At 45.9% G+C, this 24,581-nt stretch overlaps 2 protein-coding genes across 2 annotated transcripts; one reads left to right on the top strand and one right to left on the bottom strand.

Annotated features, from left to right (window-relative positions):
• The first annotated feature begins 10,541 nt into the window (after positions 1–10,541).
• LOC120645745 lies at positions 10,542–14,099 on the top strand. Its single transcript, XM_039922495.1, has 2 exons — positions 10,542–10,979; positions 11,876–14,099. The coding sequence occupies exons 1-2, from the start codon at positions 10,542–10,544 to the stop codon at positions 13,835–13,837; spliced, it is 2,400 nt and encodes a 799-aa protein (XP_039778429.1). The 3' UTR covers positions 13,838–14,099.
• A 185-nt stretch (positions 14,100–14,284) lies between these two features.
• LOC120644715 (myosin-binding protein 7-like) lies at positions 14,285–18,286 on the bottom strand. The gene is made up of 3 exons (XM_039921400.1): positions 16,803–18,286; positions 15,067–15,113; positions 14,285–14,971 (listed from the first exon to the last, which is right to left on the bottom strand). Exons 1-3 carry the CDS (start codon positions 18,018–18,020, stop codon positions 14,857–14,859), a joined length of 1,380 nt encoding a protein of 459 aa, XP_039777334.1. The 5' UTR covers positions 18,021–18,286; the 3' UTR covers positions 14,285–14,856.
• Positions 18,287–24,581: the final 6,295 nt, after the last annotated feature.

Genomic DNA, 24,581 nt, shown 5'->3' on the forward strand with positions numbered 1-24,581 from the left:
CGCAGCAGCCCAGCATAGCAAGATAAATGTGATAGTGACTTCGGTGTGGTTGTAAGAAGCTCCACTTGAGCCCTCCTGCTGGTGGAATATGACTGTGAGTACAAATAAAAGCATCTGGATTATTGCACATGTCATTGGAACACTCATGCTAATAACCTTGGAAAAACAATACCACCGATCCATCATCTTCAGTGATTCCTTGGTATAGAGTCGATCGAATGTTACAGAGAGGGCGGACTGTGCCAAGCGATGCGCTGCATCTTGATTACGCACCAAGAGCTTCAGGCTCCAAAGACGTTTGGAATAGGAAGGTGCAAGGTCTACAAACGCATCAAATGGGTTCCAAAATTTCATGTAATTGCTGTTAATGCGCTCATCGCTGCCGCCACGAAAATAATAAACCGCGCTTCGCACGTATACATGGAGGGAATTGATTTGGCCAGTTTCCTTTGAACCAGAGGAGTCCACGAGGCTATTGATGCTAACTTTCTTCAAATCCCATGGCTTCCGTATGCATTTGAAAATCCCATAGAAGAACAAAAACAATGCAACTACCGACTCGGCTGCACTAATAATGTATCCTGATGGCCATGACTTGTACAACACATAGATAGCAACGGTGACCTGTTTATACAGCGGGGACAAAAGTGAGCTATACACAACCAACATCTTTTTATGTAACAAAGACAAACCCTAAAATTCACGAAACATGCAAATTAAATGCCTAATTTAAGCGGTAAGATGACTCCAAATCAATATGTATGCATAGGGGTGGTAAAGGGCCGGCAATTTTGGCTTAGATAATCTAAGGGCCGGGCCCTAGAAAGATCGGGATCTAATCCTATATAATTTTGAGCTAAAAAATTAAAAGACCAAATTGGGCTGTGAAGTGACCACTAGGGCCATGGCCCATTACCATCCCTATGTATGCATGAGCCACCAGTCTTGGTTTCAGTCTCAACAACCAATATATTATATGCTGATGACAGAAGCAAATTAAGTGGCCCGCACGATCACAAATGTTTGGCTAGACTTGCTATGACTTTTGATTGCAAAAGAATTTAGCGCTTGTTTTAAAAAATGATTATTAGTCTTTTAGTTTAGAAGATCTAAAATTGAAAAAAAAAATCCTACAAACATAACGAAACATGGAATAAATGCTCATGATTCTAAGTGGTAGAAAGTGTTAAGGAAGAGTTATCATCACATGTGGAGAAATCTGATTATAGATGTAGTAATCTGATTATAGATGTAGTAAAAATGTTTGCAATCTCGTCGGCTGCGCTAACCTGAGACACTGCTGTTACGACATGCCGTTTCCATAGTTCGTTGTCTTCAATGTTATAGGCAGTTATGCCATCCTGTCCACCAAGGTGCACCAAGAGGATTGGCGCCCACAGCACCCGTGAGCTCGCGCTGCTGCGATGATGTGTGGATACTGCCCATTCCTGCTTCTTGGTGCTGTTGAAGAGGATGGCCAGCGCGTAAATCGCCACAGCATCACTGCCTAGGTAGGCCAGCCAAATTAGGAATCTCAACCAAGATGGGATACAACGCTTGCGCAAGACGCCTGCGAAGAAGAGGAAGCATTGGAGGAAGAGACTCATAAGGACGAGGACATGCAGCTGCCACTCCTCCCACCACAGCACTGCCCCTGAGAAACCCATTCTCAACTCGCCCTCCTTGAGTCGCCAGAGCTAGTTGCGTAGCCTAGCCGAGTATATATTATAGTATCCTTCTGCCGTGTTGCGTTCCACACGCCATGACGTGCCTTTTTCACGCGCAAAAATAGGAGGTACCCGGTTCCTTTTCTTTCTCTGTAAAAAAAAAGTAGGTGGCATCCAGTTCCACATGAAAAAGATCACAAAAGGGTGTATGCTGTAACCGTTTTCATACATCTGGTAAACCTTTTCTTTGCAGGACCAGAGATCAGTGGGCTACTTCATTCAAGTCTTCGTGAAGTACAATAATTTCAGTGAAAATGGGTCCTGCAAATAACTAATCCCAGTCCAACACTACTCGCAGTTGGAACTAATTAAGGCAATATCTCTATAGCCGTAATGAAGTAAAGTATCTTCCTTTCTGTAGTTTAATTTCTAAAGCATGCGCACTAGTTAATCTAGGTGAGACTAGGTGCATATCAGACGACATTCGGAGAAAATATTTAATTTCAAAACTAGTATTGCTTGAAACAATCATCAGCATTTTCTTTAGGATGTTACATAAAAGCTTGGAGGCGCACACACTTTTTTCTAATCTTTTGTTGCAAAAGAATCATATGATGACAAGGCAATGAATACACAGTTATATTAATTCTTTGTTTGAGTGAATGATATTTCTTGGAGAGACTGTTCACTTAAATACTACTCCCTCTGTTCTTAAATATATCACCGAGGTTTCTCTGTCCTAGATGTCTACATCGTTGTTAATATGGTGCAAGCTCGTATCGTACTCGTAATATCCTATCAAGATCTGAGGCTGCTGCACTTGACGAGGGGTATCAAATTCTAACATACTGAACTCGTGCAATGTTTTGTTCATGTCACTTCCATTGTCTATCCGTAAATATATAGTGCCGTTTGGTCTTCAATCATCATCTTGATAACTGGCCAAAGTTGTCACCAATTCTTTTCCCACAATTTAAGGATGAACTTGGATGGGATGTGGGCGGGTATTATTGTTCATATTAACAATGTTCAATGGTGTGAGTGCAGCCTAAGAATATTTCTATTATTAATTGGGGAGTCCTTCCAGGTTAATCAAATCCAATAAATTCTCAAAGGAAAAACAAACACATCAGTTCGGTAAAATCTAATCATTATTGAGAACAATAATCACTCGGTCTATTCTATTTTTCTAAAAAGTACATGACTCTACTATACAAAACATAATCTAAATCAATACCCAACGTTGCTTCGGAATTACCGACATATGCCACTAATATTCACATGTGATGAAATCCTAGAAGTTTCAAAAAAAATAAACGAAAAATATTTGTCGCGGTAACCTTTTTCTGACGTAATCTACACTATTAAAGAGAGTTGTTTTAAGGTAATTTTTATCTAAGCAAAACCACTTGTACCCTCACAATGATCCCACTTGCCTGGTAAGAGAGTGTAAAAGTTTCTTGGAGAAACACACGTTCTAAAATCTGCCACTTTTACCCGTGTCTCAAGTCAGTGCAAGGTCTGGGATTTCTATATTTCAAGAGCTATGAATCTATACAGTATATGACTTCTGAGCCATCCGTTTCCATAAAAAATTTTCCACCTTAAAAGCCATTTTGCTAAGTTCAATTCAGTGTGTGATTTTTTGAACAAAAAGTCATCTCATCTAGTTGTTAGTAAATAAAGCCATCTTTAGAGCGCCCACATTAATTCCTGTAAAATGGCCATGCGTGCTAGGGAAAAAGATAAATTATATAAATTCTCACAGAAATCAGAAACTTTTAGCTATTAAATTGATAGACTATAACCACCATTGATAATATGTGAATTTGATATAGTCTACTTTCTAAACAATAATTGCCCACCTATCTACAATTATGAAAATAGTCTAAGGCAACCTAGTCAATCTATATGTACGTTATCCATCTATGCCATTACGAAACATGCACAGGAAAAACTGTTTCATAAAAAAATATCAAGCCATCAAAACAGTACGCTCTAATAATCACTGATACTAATAGAAACTGAATAATCTAAAGAACCCCTTATTTTCATCTAAATTATCCAGCCTAACCATTATGAAAGAGCAATAAGGATCAAATTTATTGTCGTGGACCTGAATGCTGCTTAGCAATTGTTCAGGGATGCCTTGGTAATTGGTGTACACACACGGTTTAGACCTCCTCTGCTAGTGTTCGTATCTGTGAAGTTTTCATTTGACACTGCTGGAGTCGAAACACATTATTGACTTGTTCCTATCACTGAACTAACAATGATCTAGCTAGCTCCCTTTTTTTTTTTGCCTACGGGAACAGCTAGCTAGTATGCAACAGCTGATCCTCATTGTCACACTTCCTAGCTGTCAAATTCAGGTGAATATGAATTCATGCGTGCGAAATATAGGTATGTTAGAATTCCTTTAGCTCACGGGATCATCAAACAAGAGTTATTCTTGACCAACTCTGGTGTTGTGTTGTTTTTATCGCTCCATAAGTTTTGGATGATCCTGGTTGCACCCATAGCTTACCTTTTGATTCATTAGGACTGTAAAGTTCCAGGGTCTTCCATCATCGAGGAAAAACAAGTAGGGCCACACACATGTCATTCTCCCAGGACATGTACTTCAATCTTTCAGGTTCCAAATTTAACAAACTCAGTTCAGTATTGTTAGTCTTCACTCTTCAGTAACTTAATCGTCTGATTCAATCTTTTTTTCTTCATATCTTCAGTTTTTTTTTTTGAGATGCAGCAACACTCAAATCAGTAGCTACTGTAAGGTATCGAGAGGAAATCTGTCATCTCTTGTCTGGAAGAGTGATCAATTAGGATCGGGTGTCATCTTGAGGTGTCAACTGCTATCAGAAACCTTTGCAGCCCGCACGAGAAGAACTGAACTATGAAAACATAAAAATAATCGTTGCAGAGATAACACTATCCCGAGATGTGAGACATATCTTGGTGTCAATTTTTTCCTTGCGTTTGTGAATACCCATTGATGAACCATCAGAGTCTATTTCTTCTTCAAACATGTACACAGTTACAGGACGTTTGTCAATACTCAATACTACACACTGCTTCTCTGAAGGTGCAACTTTGAACAGAGCATTTGATATTGATCAAACTACAGAAAGTCAAGACACTGACTCATTCTAAGTTGGAATGGCATTTCAACCAGTTTGTTTACAGTCTTCACTGCAAAGCAACGCATGATTAAACACAAAGATTTCTCCATCCATGACAACATAAGCTTTGCTTGAGAAAGGGGGAGGAGCTTGTATTGTACTGGCGTTCCAATGTGAACGAGCGTAATTACGCCAGCAAGAAGGGAAGCTGGAGAGCTCCGATCATTCTGCTGGATTTGTGGTCGTTCCTTGCCGGCAAGACGAGGAGGCGCAGGTGGCGTTGAACTGTAAACAGAGGCCGCGGTAGAGTCCTCCAGGCTCCAGTGCCGGCCGACTTGCCGCCGTCAGCGCGAACTGGAGACAGGGAATGAAGGATTCGAAGATGGCAAGGACGCGGATCTGCGATTCCGACGGGAAGGACGGCGGCAGCAGCGGCGGCGCGCCGGAGACGAGGCGGCAGATCTTCCGTACGTGCAGCCCTCCGCTCACTCACAGGCTCAGACGAGGCGGCGGCTCGCTGTTCACGGCACTGGCTACCCAGTCGGCGACGCTGCCCCTCAAAGCCCTAGCCCACTGGGATGACGGATAAGACGAGACGCACCCTTGTACTTCCAGCCGCGGCTCGCCGGAGTGTCGCCGTGTTCCATTCGTTAACCAATGGCCAAACACCTTGTGCTACGGTTCTAGAACCTGGAAGCTTGCCTGCAACTGCAAACTGTTAGCAGGAACTAAGATTCAGATCGCTCTGAATAATCCAGTTTCAGAGTGCCGATTTTACAGAGAGTTTGTAATTTTAATTACAAGAGAAACCTGTCACTATTCTCAAAAAAAAAGGCAGACAGCATTATAAGAGAATATGAGATGATGATGGACTGAGAATTGTAATTAAAATATTCTTTGTTATGCAAGTGAGGCCACATTTCAGCAATGTTTATGCTGTCAAACAAGCAAAGCATATCCAGTGAAGCATTGAAGCATGCCCATGTCATGTTTAACTGCAGGAGTCCAAACACAATACTGACTTGTTTCTTTCTCATCTTTTCACACAATACCTAGTATGCAACTGTTGACTTTCTTTGTCAGATGTAGTAGCTGTCTAATTCAGGTGAAAAGTGATTCATGTGTGTTAATAGGTATATTGGAGTTCTTTTCCTGATGGAATGATCAAATCATAGTCACTGCCTGACCAACTCTTGGGTGTTGGCTTTACCACTCTAGAGAGTTTTCGGAAGATCTGTCGACGCAGCTGAGGAAGGAGGAGTAAGGAGACATATGTCATTTCCCCGTGAAATGCTTCAATCCTTCATGTTTGAAATTTAACAAACTAATTCAGTATGTTATCAATCTGCAAAACGCTCATTCTCTAATTCATTCTCTTGTCCAGTATATCATCAGCTTTTGTGATATTGAGCAACGGTTCACGGTTACTTCTGTAAGGTGTTGAGATGAAATACAAGCTCTGAAAGAGCAATAAGTATCAAATTTATTGTTGTGCCTACTGCTGCCGGACTCCCTCTTTATTCTACAAGACAAGACAACCATGAAAACGTATAAAAAAAGATAAGCAAAACGTGGTTCCGACCAAAACCTTCATAGCGGAGATAACCATAATGAAGAATTCAAGATGTCACAATGTCTAGATGTCATTTTTGTTTTCTATTGGGAATACCCACTGACGTACTACTACCTGAGTCTCAAATTCTTCAAATCTGTACGGTGCCTCTTTGTAACTAGTCAGAAACATGCATTTTTCAAAGATGACTGTCAATGTAAAAAAAAAACTCGACCCGTTGGGGAAGACCTTCTTAAAGATATTGTAGTTAAAGTAGAAGATAACCTCAACCCGGATCGAGAAAACCTCTGAACCCGGTTTTTACCGGCGAGGTTTTTTTTTTAACACCAGCCCCATAAATTCGTTCCAACAAAGATTCGAACCCAAACATGTTAGGTGCTACTCGGATGCTCTAACTGCTAGGCTAGAGTCCCTTTTGCGACTGTCGATGTACACATGCCCTGCTTCGGACGATGCAACTTGCATAGATTTATTGGTTATTGATTAGCAATAAAGAAATTCCAAACTTTTACTCATTCTACAATGGAATATTGGATAAAGAAATTCAAGGCTTTGACACATTCTGTGAAGATGTCGGGGGCTTTGACACCGGAGTGTCAGTTCATCCGGCACTACTATATTTATTTCTGGCCATTGGAGCAACGGCTGTTTGGAGTTATTAGGGTATTTATACCCCTAGGATATTTGAGCTTGTTGAAGTTTAGGAGAAGCATATATATATGCTGAAGAAGACCTCCAAGCCATCATAGTGCTAAGTGATCATAACCATATGCTTTAGCGCATGTTTTGAGAGTGTTAGTGCTATGTTAGACCTAGAGAGAGTGAGAGAGCAAGGTGTTGCTGGCTTGTGTGAACCACCGCTGTAATCTTAGTGTGCCGCCCCTTTGGAGTCTTGGTGGCTCGCCGACAAGTCATATTCCCTTCGGCTTGGTGTGGAGCGGCGATGAAGGCTTTGCACGGGGACGAGGAGACCCCACCTTCGTGGGAAGCTCCGTAGTTAAGACGATATCAAGGTGACCGGAGCAAGAGGTGGTGGGCATTACCTTTGTTGCAAGGTCTCCATCTACTTGGGTGAATCTTAGTGGCGAGATCAAGCTCTTTGACTGGAGAAGGCTTGGAGACCATGAGCGTACCTTGGTGGAGCTCCATTGTGGACTAAGGGTGGCTTTAGTATCGATATAGGGAAAAAGTCGACATGCCGAGTTTGCATTTCCTTCACCCACAGCATTATGTTTCCGCATTTTATTCTTCCAAATTGCGTGTTTTTACTTTTTAGAGTAGTTTCAAGCTAGGATTAGTAGTAGATTGCAAAACTCTTATTTGGGTTGGGTTGGAACACTAAAAGAAATCTAGTTGCTCATCTAGAGAATATGTTTTGTTTATATTTTGTGCAAACTAGTTGAAGCTATAGGTTAAAATTCTATGTTTGCCTAATTTGCCGCTCCTTCTCTTAGACTACGAGCACTCATTCCTTTTAATATGAAACCGTAAATTATCAAGAACTGGTTCAACCCCTTCTAGTGCTCTAAATACTTACCGATTCATACATAGGGTGCCTTCAAGGGCAAATGTTAGGAGTTACATGTGTGATTGGTAGTTAAATCATCACACAAGGCGAAACAATTTTTTGTCGCGGAACAAATTTTTTGTTATTGGAACAATTGAAAAATTGTTCCGTAACAAAAAAAATTGTTCCAGCAATAAATTCAACTAGATCACATATGTGGACCAATTTGTTAGGCCGGTTTTAGGCCCAAAACATAAAATTAGGGAGGGGGGGGCTTGCTGCGACAGCTCTGCTCGGTGTCACGCGCACGACCCGAACAGTGCCCCTTCAAGAGTAGGCTTAGGACCCACAAATATCTTGGCCCCCGACCCGCGAGATCTGTGGGTGCGTTTGGGCAACTGAACCCGCACCCAAACGGGGGTGCGGCGGCCGCGGGTGCCCACACCCCTAGGTCCGACTGCCATCCCTGGTGTCGGCCAAGCCGGAGGTGAAATGGGGAGCTGTTGGAGAGGTTGGGCTCGGGCGGTAGTGGCGCTGCTGCTGCTGTGCAGGAGACGATGGGAAGTTGGACCGCCAGCTCTTTTGCGCTGGGTTTGTGGGGAAAATCAGAAAACGAAAGGGAAAGGTTTTGTGGGCTGGGTTTTTTTTGGGGGGGGGGGGGGGGAGAGATGAAATTTGGCCCACTAAAGAATTTGGGTTCAGGTTTGGGCCATGTTTGGTTCTTTTCGTGAAAAAAATTTCACGAAGGAATCTTGTATGCCTGGAGTACTAAATGAAGTTTATTTGTAAAATTTTTTCACAGATGAGTGTAGTTTGGCTCGACGAATCTAATGACGGTAATTAATTCATGATTTTCTACAGTGATGCTACAGTAGCCTTCCTCTAATCGTGCGGTCAAAGGCTTCATTAGATTCGTCTCGCGAATTTACCCAGGGGTTCTGCAAGTGGTTTTGTAATTAGACTTTATTTAATACTCCTAATTATTGGTCAAAGTAGAAAAAAAATTCACAAATTCTAACCAAACACAGCCCTGATTTGTCCAAGGGGTTTTACTTGTTTAGGCTGCCTGTGCAATGCTGACCAGACAATATCTTATTTCTGGGTGGCCAGACAATATCATATAACAATTGACTCAACGAATTGTTGGCGGAGTATAGTCTCTAATAGTTCATATTGGTACATTTTGTCCCCACTCATTGTTTTTACCGTACACCTCTGCAAATCTTCACCTAGTATTTTGTTATTATTTCAGTTCACGGTAGTGGATGTGTGTATATTATTGAAAACTGCTACCATCATTTATGAGGAAGACGCCGCCGCCAGGGGCGAGGGACGACTCATATCAACGGAGCATTAGGTGGTGTCTTGCCACGTTGTGATTTTTGTGGAAACTAGTTGAAACTACAGGTCGATCCGTATTCAGGGTTAATGAAATCGGTGGGAACCGGTCCGGTTTGACCGGTTACCGGTCAAACCGGTCCAGCCCGGTTACGGTTTTGGCCGGTATCAAACCGGCCCCACTTCAAAATTCAAATTTGAATTGAAAAAAAATAAAAATTTCCAAACCGGTCATACCGACCGGTAAACCGGTCAAACTGGCCGGTAAACCAGTCAAATCGGTCTACCGGCCCCAATTCAAAATTCAAATTTAAATTCAAAAAAATAAAAAATTCCCAAACCGGTCATACCGGCCGGTAAACCGGTCATCCCAGTCGGTATACCGGTCGGAACCGGTTGCACATGCGATTTTGAATTTGGCAACCGGTTTCCGGTCAAACCGGTCCGGTAAACCGCTACCGGAGGGCGGCGGTTTGATCGGACCGGTCGGATTTGTAAACCCTGTCCGTATTACCGCGTGACGGCGTGAGAACACAAGGGAGGCAATCTTTTTATCAAGTATGACGTTGGAGGTTGTCGTCTTGGATATATTTGCTAAGAATGGATGGAGAAGCAAACAATAGACTGTACTTTTAATTTCTTCCAGACGTACCCTTTTCCATACTATTTGTAATCGACACGGATGCATGCACCGCCTGTTCTTCATATTTGTTATGACGGCAAACATTTCGATACATTTCTTTTTGTAAAGCACGTTCTCCTTTCTAGAATATGTTCCATTACGCACCAGCAGGTCGATTGAATTACTTGTGTAGTGTGACAAGCCCTTATACTAAAGCTAGTTATTCTAGGTGTATTTCTGACGAACTAACTGAAAGACGATTCCATCGTTGCTTTGCATTCGTAATCATCATCATTTCCTTTGTTAGCATGCCAATTTGAAACCTTTTTGTACTAGTCTGTGCAATTGTTTTAAATCTCCAGCTAAAGATGAACAGGTTAATTTAAATATCCTAGCTAGTTTGCACTTATACAAATTGAAGAAAATGGATTACCATAGCTTTCAATATTTAAAAGCTTCCATGGATGTGATGCTGCCTTGTGTCTGAAAATTCCCATACCTCTGTTTATCTGAATGAACCTCAAGGCTTCTTTGTTTAAAGCTGGGGTGGATGATGCCTTGAGTCTCAAAAAACAAGCCTTCTAAACCAAAAAAGAGACATGCATGTCTTACAGAAGACAGATCCACTCACTGTACGCACAAGTACCACAGCACGGCAGGCAGCGAGCCAATACGTATTGCACAAGCCCTTACTTGATGGCTCGCAGTATAAATGCAGGGAAGGAGAAAGGGATGGAGAGCTCAGATCGGCACCGACATCGCCGGCAAGGATCGAGACGCCGCCGCCATGGGCTTCTGGAGCGACGTGCAGTGGTGGGAGGACTGGCAGCTGCGGTTCCTGGTCCTGGCGAGCCTCTGCTTCCAGTACTTCCTCTTCGCCGCCGCGCTCCTCCGCAAGCGGTGCGTGCCGCCGTGGTTCCGGTCGCTGGTCTGGCTGGCCTACCAGGGCGGCGACGTCGTGGCCGTCTACGCGCTCGCCACGCTCTTCAACCGCCACCGCAAGGACGAGGTGGCCACCGGCGCCGCGCACCTCGACACGCTCTGGGCGCCGGTGCTCCTGCTGCACCTCGGCGGCCAGGACGGCATCACGGCCTACGGCGTCGAGGACAACGAGAACTGGAGGCGCTACCTCTTGGTCGCGGCGTCTCAGGTCAGTGAACAGTGCATAGCTCGCAGCAGCAGCCACGTTAATTTATAAATAAAAGTATGACCTCCGTTTCAAAATATAACAATTTTTTAGACTTGATCAAAGTCAAATATTTTCATCTTTAACCAATAATATTTTCAAAAACAATTACTTTTAAATAGAAAAGATTATATGTTGTGATAGTTAGTTTCATTATGGATAAATTGATATTACTTTTATGTTGTTAATCATTATGATTTTTACCATATACGGTTAAAGTTTAAGAAATTCAACTAGGAGAAAATTTAAAAATAGCTATATGCTGGGACGGAGGTAGTAGCAATCACCAGGTTAAAAAAAAAGAAAGTTTCGAGAATATATTTCTCAATGGATGGATATGATTATGCTAATTTAATATTAAAAATGTTATTGTTCTTTAGTATAAGTTTGATCAAACTAAGAAGTCAGTGTTGGAATTAGTATAAAAGATCAGATCAAATAAAATGAATGATGTAGCCAGTGAGATTAAAAACCAATACTTTTCTACGTTACCTTGATAAAAAAACAAATAATAATTCATTAATTTAGATTGTTTTCTTAAGAATCTGTAGAGCATGTAGCATAACTGAAACAAAAAACAAATGTGCATATTAGGATCTGAAAAGTACATCATCATTGTTTGAAAATTATATTAGAATCAAAGAAATCGCGGCACCCATACTTCCACATAGGTTTGAATTTGAAACAAAATTTGCTTTGTTACACACACTGAACTCAAATTATGGATTGATGTACTAAAACTTGAAACAAAAAAAAACGTAGATTCCGCGAACAAATAACCATGCATGCCCTTATGATTTATGAACACATTCCCCTTCACATGTGTTGTATGGTATAACTCACATTTGCCCTTGCCTCAGATCGCCATAGCCATCTATGTGTTCTGCAAGTCATGGACAGGGTGGTTCCACGACCAGAGGCTGCTCCGCGCGGCGATCTTGCTCTTCGTCCCCGGCGTCGTCAAGTGCCTGGAGAAGCCACTGGCTCTCCGGAACGCCACCGTCAACAGCATCGCCAACTCCTCCGACCCAACGATGGAAGTGTCCATCGAGGAAGACGACGGCACGCTGCCGACGGCCATGGATTCACTCGAGGAGTTCGTGACGGCCGCGAAGGAGTGCGTCGAGAGGGAGGCCAAGAGGGACCCTCCCCTGTTCTTCGACGACACGATGAACGACGAGCCCTACCACCTCTTCGTCGACCTCAGCCACCCCTACTCCATCCGGCTCCGGAACCTGCAGGTCATGGCGGCGCGGAGCGGCAAGGAGGAGGCGCACGACCGGGTTCGCGCCGCCGTCTCCCAGGCGTTCGACCGCCTCTTCACCAAGCACAAGGCGAGCTACGGTGGAGTGCTGCGCGCCGTCGTCGTGCTCCTCACGTTCGCCGACATCGGGCTGTTCCAGGAGAGCCGCCGCCGGAGCACGGCGTACGCCCGCGCCGACGTCGTCGTCACCTACGTCCTGCTGTGCTGCACCGCCGCGCTGGAGTTCGTGTCCGCCTGCGTCGTCCTCGGCTCCGGCCTGCCGCTGCCCGACGACCAGCTGCCCCAGTACAACCTCATCGGCTACCTCGCCGGCAACCTGAGGCGCCCGCGGGTCCGGCACCTCGCCTTCGTGCTGGGGGTCGAGGAGCAGCTCGACTGGCTCTGGTACACGGCGCCGCCCGAGCCGTCCCGCCGCATCACCGAGCTCGTCCACGACCACGTCGCCGGCGGGTGGAAGGGGTACATAAACGCCGCGGCCGAGAGGTCGAGCACGTCGAGGTCGCCGGTGGAGGACTACCGCCGGTTCAACGACGGCCGCGGCCAGCGGACGGTGGAGCGGGCGGGATGCGGCGGCGGCAGGAGGGGCGGCGTCGAGCGGAGCCTGCACCTGCCGTTCGACGAGAGCGTCGTCGTCTGGCACCTCGCCACGGAGCTCTGCTACTTCGACCACGTCGACGCCGGCGGCGAGGCCACCCGGAACAGCAGGGTGATCTCCAACTACATGGTGTACCTGCTGCTCGTCCGGCCGTGGATGCTGATGCCGGGCGCCCGGCGCGGGCTCCTCCTGGCCGTGTACACCGAGCTGAGGCGGATGCTCAAGAACCCGCCGGCGTCGGGGGATGAGGACGACGAGGAGGCGGGGAAGAAGAAGAAGGCGCCGCCGATGGCCATGGACGAGATCGCGCGGAAGATCATCCAGAAGGTGAGGAATCCGCCGCCACCAGCGAGCTCCGGCGGCGCTCGCCGCCCACCGCCGCCTCGCAAAGCCGCCGCCGACCTCGTTCGCAACGCTTGGGAGCTCGCCTACGACCTCATGGAATTCTCCAAGAAGAAGACGGAGCAGAGCAGGGAGAAGAGACTCGCCGAGGAGATCAAGAAGACGGCCGGCCAGCCCGTGAGCAACGAGAAGATGGTCGAGATCGTGATCTCAGCCGGGGAGGACGGGGACGACGAGATGTGGAAGGTGATCCAGGGCGTGTGGGTGGAGATGCTCTGCTTCTCCGCCGGCCGGTGCCGGGGGTACCTGCACGCCGCGAGCTTGTGCAGGGGCGGCGAGTACCTCTCCTACGTGTGGCTCCTCCTCTCGTACATGGGGATGGAGACCATGGCGGAGAGGACGCAGAGGACGGAGCTCCCCGCCGAAGGAGACGGCGGCGGTTTGGTGACGCCTCCGGATCCGGACGACGACGATGACGGTGACGAACCGGCACAGCCGCCAAAGGCTGGTGGAGCGCAGCCATCCGGCGCCGCGGCGACGTCGTCGGTTAATAAGAAGGCAGTGGCGGCGCCTCCGGCAGCGGCCTCCGGTGCAGCCGTGGTGCCCGTCGACATTGTCTGACGGACGAACAACGCGTACGCGGTGACCTGTGGAGATTGTTTTGTGTTGCTGCTACTGGTTTCGTCCACTTTTATTTTCTGCACAACTTGTGTTTGCTTTCCCAGATCAGGCTGATAGCCTGATACTCTCCATGCATGTGTGTGTGTGTGTGCGCTCGCTAGTGTCTTTGGTGTTGCTAATCTTGTGTACTACGGCTACGGCCTGTAATAATCTTGTTCTACCGATCAATAAAAGTTACACAGGGCTTGTTGTGTTTTTCTTACACCGTGTTTATATTGTGTTCGTCACTACCGTAGAACACCTCGTTCGTGTGAAGTAGTAGCTGTGACACCCACTGGACAACACCAAACAATCAAGGCCGCAAAGAAAATAAGTTGATGCAAATAAGAAATTCTGCGAGGACAGGTTGTTCCTCTCAATACAGCAAGTCTCAAAGACTAAAACTGGTGTTGTCAAAGGTCTCAAAGTTAATCATGTGAACCAACAATAGATATTAAGTCATTTGAAGTCTGGGACATCAACGTGACGTTACACCAAACTGGCCCCATGGCTCTCGAAAAAGAGAAGAATTCCCACCAAACTAACCATCCTACTTCAAATTTTTTTACAATACATCACAATCATGTTGAAACAGAGTAACATGACTTTGTTCTGTAAAAGGAGGATAAAGGGAACAATTAGAGAAACAAAAAGGGAACTCTACGCGCCATGTCAAAACTCTCTAAGGCGATGCTCAAAATGGTCGGTGTTTATTTACATTGCGTTCTGTAACACTAGACAACAATATATGTCAGAAAAGCAGGCAGAGGAATAAAATGCAAATAGGGGATACTTCACATTTTAACTAGATTTCCAAAAACTGAATCAATCAAAGAATGCCTAGACAGGAGGTGAAAACATATGCAACAACAAGCGCTTTTTCACAAAACCAGTGAGCTTTATGTTCAGAAAGTAGCTCATTCTGACCAGAAGTGCGAAGGCACAGCTTATCCTTCCCTAGGTTGCCTGTAATCAGATTATCAGAGAATAGAGGCGCTTAGCTTCCTTTTAGGAATCTTCTTTTGCCTCTGTTTGGGGAACCTGTCCAGTACCAGCATCAGACCAACATTGCTCCCACACATACCGATGGGGTACCTGCCATTTCATACTCAGCATTGGTGAAATGTAGAAGGAAAAAAAAAAACATAAGAGCCAAGGATTAGCTAGTGGAGCAAGATTTGGTAACTCACCTGATGCGATTTGATTTCCTTCGCCAACAGAAGATAGATGCAACCCACTGGACGTCACATACAAGGAGCAAAGAGTCAATTAAAAATTCTTTACAATATTAGCTGCAATAAGACGCTCAAATGAAGCAATATATAAATCAAATTTAGCAATCTCTCTATTCTAAGCTCAGAAAAGTAAGAGGTAAGGTGCCAAAGAGAATACCCTATAAATTAACTAAGCATCCATAACAAAATTTGCACAGTAGTACAAGACAGCACAAATGGGACCATGACTATGATAATAGTCAATTAATAATAGCGTGGTCAGAACTAATGCTTTTAGTCAATCATCAGGAATGACCCAATCCTGGTAGCCGCCATGCTGACAACCGTAAGGTCACATGTCTTCTATTGTTTCCAACAATTTGGTAGCAGACTTAGTAATTGGCACATGGACAGAAAATAGAAGAGCCTAATTAAAAATTGATTCCCTATCCACGGTCCATCCATGTGCCATTTCTTCTGTTGTTTGGTAGTGTGACAGGATAAGGCACATGGCCACAACTTCTATCTAGTTCAGGTATGATGCACTATAAAATGCTGATGTATAGAGTGCACAACGACGGACGAGCACTTGAAATTGCATCTAACACATATAGGCTATAGCAAAACAGTAACAATTTGTAATCTTCTAAGAATTAAGGTAGAACCTTTTGTTAAGAGATACACAAGAAAGATAGCAAGAAAAGTAAGGTGAAATGAGGAGGATGCCCAATTCTGTTGCTGCAGCACATCACAAGGATTAAACGAAGACCTTAATCGAAGGAGATTCTCTTAGCTATGCAGAAGTAACTGAATTGTGATAAGTCCCAACAGCTACCGTGGTAATGCATGAACATAGTAAACATTTGATTTATTCGAAGTTGCAGGAAGACGTGCTCATGTAACTGTGGGATTTCTTTTATTAAAGAAAACATTGGTATAATAGCTGTGGTGGGACCAAGGGACACCTGTAGGAGTAAGTTCAGCTGAAGCAAATACGGTACTTTTCACAAAAGCTAAGTTGTTTTCCATCACAAGCAAAACAAATGATTTGTTAATAACATGAATAACTACAAGTTCACAGCCAATCATAAACTACTATAATTTCCAACAATTCCACAGAATTTGGGTATAAATGTGGGCACATAATGTCATTTCATACAACAGAGGACGCAATGGTCTACATTTCTACATTTGGCGGTCACCAAAGATTTTAAGAGCTTTGACACAATGTGTTAAAAAAAGGTGAAGCTCAGCAAGAGAATCATGGGCACTGAAATTATCAAGCAATACCCCTTCAGAAAAAAGTGATAAATATTAAATTTCAGGTTCATTGCTAGATAAAACAAGGTATGTAGAAACAAGCTATATCAAGGATATTTCTACATTTCAATAAAATAATGCATCGTCTTCAGCCCATTTCAATTCTAAGAATGACAACTTTGTCATGAACAATACCTTACCAAAAAATCAAATAGGGACAAGTGACGACAAATTTTCAGGGAATCAAAAAAGCACCCAGTAGGACTTCACATTTATCTCAAGCAATAAGGCATCCCAGATAACTCATTAATTAGAGTTCTGCATATTACGTTACCCGAATGCATATTCGCACAGATTCCTCCAAGCAAGCAGTACAATCGGAACACAATAACTTCTCAACTGAGTAGAAGTAATCAAACACATAAGCATACTGGCACATATATTTACTTTACCTTGATGACTGTCATAATGAAGATTTTCACGAAGGAAGTCTGCTTCTTCACAACCTTCCTCTGCGTCACGACAACTGGCTGCGGCCTCGGCTGCACCTTGAGCGGAACAGCCGGGAACAGCGCCGTGTCCCTGCAGAGCTGCTTGGCGATCTCCCTGAGCAGAACGACCTGCGCCTTCTCGTCCCCCATGGACATGATGGCGTGCCGCATGGACTCCCGGTCCGCCTCCAGCGCCTGCAGCCTCGCCTTGAGCTTCTGTATCTCCTCCACCTCGTCTGCCCAGCCCCCGCCCCCGCCCCCGGCCGCCGTCGGGACGCCCACCTCGCTCCCCCCGAGGTAGCAACAGTCGACGGGCACACCGTGCACCGCGTCCACCGTGTAGACGCGGTCGCCGTCCCCGTCCGGCACGTCGCGGCGGTCAAAGAGCGGGAACTCGTCGGCCAGCGCGACCCGGGGGACGCCGTCGCCGGAGAGGACGACCCCCTTGGGGTCGGGGTCCGGGCTAGGCGTTCTGTTGAGCAGGTGGTGGGTGCGCGGGGTGCCCACGTCCGCGGGCGCGGCGGGGTGGTAGTCGAGGCACCGGACGGAGCGGTAACCGCCGTCGTCGTCTTCGTCTTCGTCGGAGAAGCAGCAGGGATGGAGGAGCCCGCGACGGGAGGCGGAGGCCGAGGCGGTGGGCGAGGACGGGAGCGAGGCCGCCCGCGGGCGCGGCGGCGGCGGGGACGGGGACGGGAAGCCGAGGAGCAGGAGCCGCGCCTGGCACTCCCGGAGGCGCGCGGCGAGCGCCCGCGCCGCGGCGTCCCGCCTGGCCACCTCGCCCCGGAGCGCGTCCCGCTCGGCGGCGTCGTGCGCGAACCGCTCCTCGGCGTAGCGGCGGTACTGGCGGGCCTCCATCATGGCCTCCGACTTGTCGCGCTGCAGGCGCAGGATCATGGACATGGCCTCGCTGGCGGCGCCCGCGGCGGCGCCGCGCTCCGCCTCCAGCTCCGCCTGCAGGCCCGCGAGCGCCCGCCGCTGCCGCGCCAGCGCCTCCCGCAGCGGCGCCCCCGCCGCGGGGGGCGCGGCCGCGGCCGCCAGCGAGGCGTCCCCGCGACGGGCGGGCACCGCGACGAGCGCGGCGGGGGTCACCCCGGCCCCGGCGCAGAGCGGGCAGGGCTCGGCGTCGGCGTCGGCGTCCGCGCCGTCGGGCGGTGGCGGCTTGTCGTCCTCCCCTGCCATGGCGGGAGACGGGGCATCCGCGGGGTGGGGAGCGGAGTGGGGGGGTTTGCGGCGCCGCGGCCGGTGCCGCTTCCGCCTGGATATTGGGGGGCGCCTTTGGGGGGAACGCGGTGGGCCGGCTCGATGCGGCCGCCGTGGGTGGTGGGGTGGCGGGGAGTTCCGGGGAATTCGGGTCCGGGGGGCCGTGGTGGCGGTGGGGACGGCGCGGCGCGGGTGGATCGGCAGGGAGAGGGCGTCTCGGCGGGATGGTCGGGCGCGGGCGGGGACGCCGGCACGGGAGGGGACCGAGTCGCCCGCGGACCTGGCCAGCAAGCCAGAGGCGGCGGGGCGGGGCGGCAACGCGAGGCGACGCGGACGGGCGGGGGTGTCGTGCTGGCGGGGCTCGGCGACGTGGCGAGGAGGGTTTACTGTACCTGTCACGGTCCGGGTCACTTTTTTTTTTGTTCTTACGGTGCAACGCGGGGCGAGGGGACAGGGGAGTGAGTGAATGATTGGGGCGGGTCGGGTTGACTAATCGACGCCCGCGAAAGGACGGCGTGGGAGCGTTCCATTTTTATTTTATTTTTTTTAAAAAAAATAAAATTGTCGCGCCCCGCCAGGCTGTTGAATTCAAACCGGGGCGCCGTAGGCGCGAACGGAAGGGCGGGCCATCTGGTCTGTGGCCAAGCGTGCAGCGCGCTCGCAGACGCCCATGCCCGTGCGCGATTTTGCTCTAGCACCATGCGTGCCCGTGCCCATGGAGCCGATCGACCCGGTGGTTTTGTGTTCCGGCTTAGCCTGTTGGCCACTGCTTCACGTGGTTGAGTGCTGGGCTGCTGGAGGCAAGCTGAGCGGGTGTAGTAAACCCATCCACAAGAAGGCTGGCTGCAGGTCAAAGCTTAAGGGTGAGCGCCTATGGAGGTAGGGATGCAAGTCTCGCCCTTTTTTTTTGGATTATTGGATTGATCCAAAACTTAATAAAATAAATTAGAATAGTATGATACGTAATTAATTTGGGATAGAAAATAAATTAAAATGAGAAATCTAAAAGCACCAATAGGTGCCCACTTGCATCCCTATATGGAGGGACAAAGTGGCTTAGCGTACACGACGTCGACACTAATAGCCAGTTCCGGGGCACGAGTAATAAGACCCGCAACTCTTTAAAACTCGATGTGCACTGAAGACCGCTGGATAGGAGCGATGATGGGCGGAGCGGATACGGGAATTATATGCTCCGACTGGAGGGTAGAGGGGATTATATAATTCACGATTACTCTGCTAGTACTGTTACAACTTAAGATGGCGGCTGCGAGGTAGCAGTGTGTGATCCCGTCAACCACCTAAATCCTGTCCTAGCAAACTACTCCCTCCATCATGTTTTATTTGTCGTGGTTGTGAGGGAGTCATGCTTCCTGAGCGACCAATAAAATGGGACAGAGGGAGAAGTAAGGTTGTCTCCAATGGTTGGAGACAAGTTAGCTCACGGCTACAGTGAAAAAAGGTCGCCACAATATGTTGAAACCCATGCTGAGAAAGGAAGTTGTCTCGGGTGCTGAGCGAACTAAGCACTCTACAGCGCTCTATCCGTCTGAAATCGATACTTTTGAGCGATTAAAAAACTTACGAGCTAGCCTCCACGCCACCCGTTGGAGGAGACCTAAACAACTGAACTAGAAGGCTGTTAACACAAACACGGCGTTGGGGTCCGGCCCTTCCCCCTTTTATAGCTAGCAAACAACCATGGTCGTAGTGCTCCATGTCTATAGGGCTATAAGAAGACGAGAGGAAAGCAGACGAGGCCCGTGGTACGGCGCTTGTGGGTAGGGAGTTGTTGACGCAAATCTTGGTCAACACACGAGAGCACTCGAGCGTGCAAGTCGCAAACAGACCGAAGGACAGCGGGCCGCGCAGACCGGTCAGACCGCTAGAACAGACTGGTCGGACCGATTTCTAGGGTTTCACCGGAATCGGTCGTCTCGAGGGATAACTATCACATTTACGTAGTGAAAGATGGCGAGGTTTACAAGCAAACTAGCAAAGGATAATCAACGCACTTACGTAATGAAGAACAACTAGTTTACGAGCAAACTAGCAAAGGCCGTCGAAGCTCTCCCCCGGGAGGGACCCCGTCAGGGCGTGAACGTCGCCGGGCGTGCCCTAGGTTGACCAGCAAGCCTTAGGACGCCATCTCTGGTCGTGGAGATCAGTAGACGAACAATATGTCGAGGTTGGAGGGCAATTAGGGTTTAGAGAGGTAAAAAGTAGATGCAAAGTTGATAGATTCGATTGTGTGTGTCTCAATCGGCCATAGCCCTTTATATTTATAGGGTGGGAAAGTTTGTATCCATGGAAGGTCGAAAACATGTTAAAAACTTACCTAGAATCAAATTACAACTCTAAATCAGACTAATCTGCTAAAAACCGGTCAGACCGGTCACCAAATCTGGTCAGACCGGATTCACTATGTCGCATAGCAGCCAAAACCGGTCAGACCGGTTGCCAAATCCGGTCAGACCGGATTTACCCAGATAGGGAAACTTCCAGTCGCCATATCTCCCACATCCAGACTCCAAATTAGACGATCCATATATCCGTTTCGATCGTCTCGGTGAGGGCTTCATCTTGGTGCATTGAAACTCATAATATGACCTCATCTTAATGCTGTTTTGAATCCTTCATTGTCTCATTGATGAAATCATATCTAGAATATCCCAAAATGATCTCCATATCCTGCACAATTGTCATACATGCCAAACTTGCAAAATAATAAGATTTAATATTGAATTGGCTATTTTGGCTTTTTATCTTGCCTGCCTCAGGTTATGCCAATTTTGAGTGTCAATATATGCCCCCCCCCTATTTCTTGGTAAAGCTTGCATACCAAGACACATCTCTTTTGGCCAAAATCATAGAAGACCGATGACTAATACTAGTACATCATCTATGTTTTTATTCGAAAGCTGATAAAACTTCATTGGCCATGTTACTTGGTATTAACCAGGATGACAATATCATCTTTGCTGTTTTCATTTGCACATCATGAGTGAGATACAAGCCGGAGTACACACCACCTCGACTATAAACACTTGATGCAATGGCTAGAATCATCTTCACACTCTCAAGTAACCACAGATGCCTAAATCGACCAAATCATTATGAAAACAATTGGTCTTTGCAATGCTCCTCAACTTAGCATAAAATAAGCCAATATAACACCTGTAGGCCATTATGATCTTAAGTTAAGCAATGATGATATTCAGAACATGCTCATCGGCTATAATATAATCGGCCTCATGAATGACTATGCCACAATCGCGGTGCAAATGGCCAAGATTTAATTATTGTCAAGACCAAACCTTTGGCATCTTGATGGCATACTCATCATCAAAATATAACTGAATGTAAAATGCCAAACTTTTATACAGCTAGAACTCTGTTGATAATCAATAAAAGATTTTCTCCAAACACTATCCTCGGTTGTATTATGATTTTGGGACACCATAGCCGACTTAGTGTTTTCTGCAAAAAAACAGTTAGACCAGTTCCACAAGCGGTCAGACCGGTCTTGGAATCCGGTCAGACCGGTCTCATAAATTGGTTGGACGGTTTGTCTAGAGAGTGCACCTTGGCATCAACAAACATCAGCTTTTTTAAAAAAATGATCTTTTCTAATCGTATAGCCAGAGGTTTGATGTGTCAAAATATTAGCTCTGTTATCGACATGTCTAGATATATGATAAATGACACATTCATCAAAGCAAGATATCACATCTAGACATTCATATGAAATGGATTTAGTGATCCAAGTAAGCATTAGTTTAACTTAGATACTTCCTGCACCTATTAATATTGAATCACCAAACGCTTTTGCCTATTTCACACCTATGGATCACAAGATTTCTAGCTCGAATACAAAACTTCATATTCGGCCTAATTATTGGTGTAAAATGTTTAAACCGGCTATACATCTCAAAATGGCATCATTTGATGAAACAAAAACAGCACCACTGCCTTGAGAACTCTTTCAAGCCGATTCAGCAAAGTACCAAATCCATAGGGGGAAAATACTCATTTTACTAATACCTTTCCCCCCGAGCATTAAAGCAACTAAGTGATCTCTTATCGGGAAGCTTAACACTTTAGGACGATGATCAAAGACATTCATCGGCCGTACATGTTGCCAAGGACGATACAAATTATCGTCCATAGCGAATTCATCCATAAGAACATGTATAGCCGAAATAAAGTGTAGAGAGATAAAATCCAAGAATAAAAACCATCTCTAGGAACTAAATATTTCGGCTTTTGAAATTAATCAATAGGCATAACAATTTGGTGATAACCCTCCATGATATAAAGACCCACATGGCGTCCAAGGATCAAAATAAGAGTGTGAGGGATAACCAAGCATATTCATGGATGAATTCCAAGAGAGTGTATATGACATATGTGAATCAAATGAACAATGTACTGACCAATAATTTTGATGATTTGGTGCAAACTTTATATTTGAAGATCGTCTCTTAGACCTTTTCTTCTTCTTTAATTGCATTGCACTTTCTGTGTGAACATCATCCTCGTCTTGAGTTTAAGTGCTTCCTTTAGGAACCCACGCCATGCCTTTTTCTTTCAGCTCCTGGGCACTAAGTCTCTGGAGCTTCTTCTTTTGCCAACCTTATGAGCCGAGTAAATACCTCGGCTGTGCTTGAGCTTTGGACAGCGTCACTTTCTTCTTGATTTTCGGCTCCTTTAACCTCTTTTGCCCAGATTTGGTATTTGGAATATCAACAGCTGAATTTTTCTTTTCATTATCATTAATAGCCGAAGTCTTCAACACATTAATCGGCTTTTTAGCAATTGTATTCAGATCTGAATTTGCAGCTTCCTTTTTCACTACATAAATCTGTTTGACAACCTTTTTCTTCTCTTGAACTCTGGACCGATACTTTGCCTTAAATCGGTCATTCTCAATGCACGGCTGCCCTACACATGATGATTCTCTTGGTGCTACATACTCTACATGATATGGTCTAAAATATGAAGGCGTATGTGCCCATGGATCATCCCATCCCTATGATGAATAGTGATAAAAACTAGCGGGATGTGGAGCATACGGAATTGGCATCAATGACCTCCAAGGAGAATATGGTACTGCTGAATGAAAGTTTTTCCTTTGCCAATCCCAACTCCCAAAATTATGTTTAGGAGGTAATCTTGATGATTTAACATTATTCGACCGATTAACACGTTTGGCCTCATTCTCTTTTAAATACTTAGCCAGAAGTTCATCAAAACTGAGCTTCGGCTTTCTGCTCTTGTGCTTATTATGGTCTTTACCTCCATTCATCTTAGGACGCTCTGATTTCAGTTTTTCTAGACATCCTTGATCAGAAATGGTTTGACCGGTTTGAGCAACCGCTCTAACCTGTTTGGTACCGGTCTGACTGGTTGAGCAAACCGGTCTGACCTGTTTTGCCAGCACAGCAGGAGTAACCGGTTCTTGCTCTGATTCTGAAAATCCTGCTTGCCCCCAGTGCTTCCTTGAGTGTCACTAAGCTCATCACCCTCAAGAATACCCTTAACTTGCAAATCATGGACGATGTCTTTCACATTATTCAAGGAGTTAGAGTTCTCCTTTTCACCAATATCTTCATTGTTACATGAACTGGCCGATGTTGGCCAATTTCGTAACTCCTTATCATCAAGGCCAATTAATTTCGATTGGCCATTCTCTTGTGGATGAGCAAATTTCAATCGTCCAGAATTAATGGCCAATTGTACAATTTGGCGAAACATATTGCAATTTTGAGTACTGTGACCAAATGAATCATGCAACTTGCAATATTCTTGCCCATTTGCATCAAGAGATGACATCAAGACTTTGTGATCTAAATGTTTAATAAAAAAATTTTCTAGCAATATATCAAATAACTCATCACACAAAGTCAAATCGAAAGTATATTTTATTTTCTCTAACCGATGCTTTTGTGGAGAATGTTTTAAGGCTAAGCAAACGAACGGTTCAGATTTGTCATCAATCCATTCGGCTATACCTTTTCTTGTGCTTCTCATATCCAATGCTTTGGAGTTTGTCACTATATTATTATCGGATTTCACAATGCTTTTCGGTTTTGGTTTCTTGTTTTTAATTCCAGAATGACCACAAGTAAACCATGTAGAGAAAATTTTTGGCAATGATGATGGAGCAAGTTTAAATGCCAAAATATTACTATTATCAGCCTTTCTAATTTTCACAATGCATTGGCCGATACTATCTGAAATTATTTTGTTGCTAGCAAGTAAATTACCATCCTCAATCGATCTTCTAGGATTACTCGCAATCATATCACTAGTATATGTATCGACTGAAATCACATGATCTAATTTGGAATTAGGTAAATTACTTGCAAAGCGTACCTTGTCAAATATCTTGGAGAGGCGAGGAACCTTGATGTGGATGCCTTTCCTCCTGATGCCTACCTGCAGCACTTCCTGGATGAACCGGTCTAAGCGGTCGACTTGACCTGGTCTGACCGGTTGTTCCCGTGTGACTGGGAAATAGTGAATGCAACGCCTTAT

The sequence above is a fragment of the Panicum virgatum genome, chromosome 8K, assembly GCF_016808335.1.
Source record: "Panicum virgatum strain AP13 chromosome 8K, P.virgatum_v5, whole genome shotgun sequence".
Lineage (NCBI taxonomy): Eukaryota > Viridiplantae > Streptophyta > Magnoliopsida > Poales > Poaceae > Panicum > Panicum virgatum.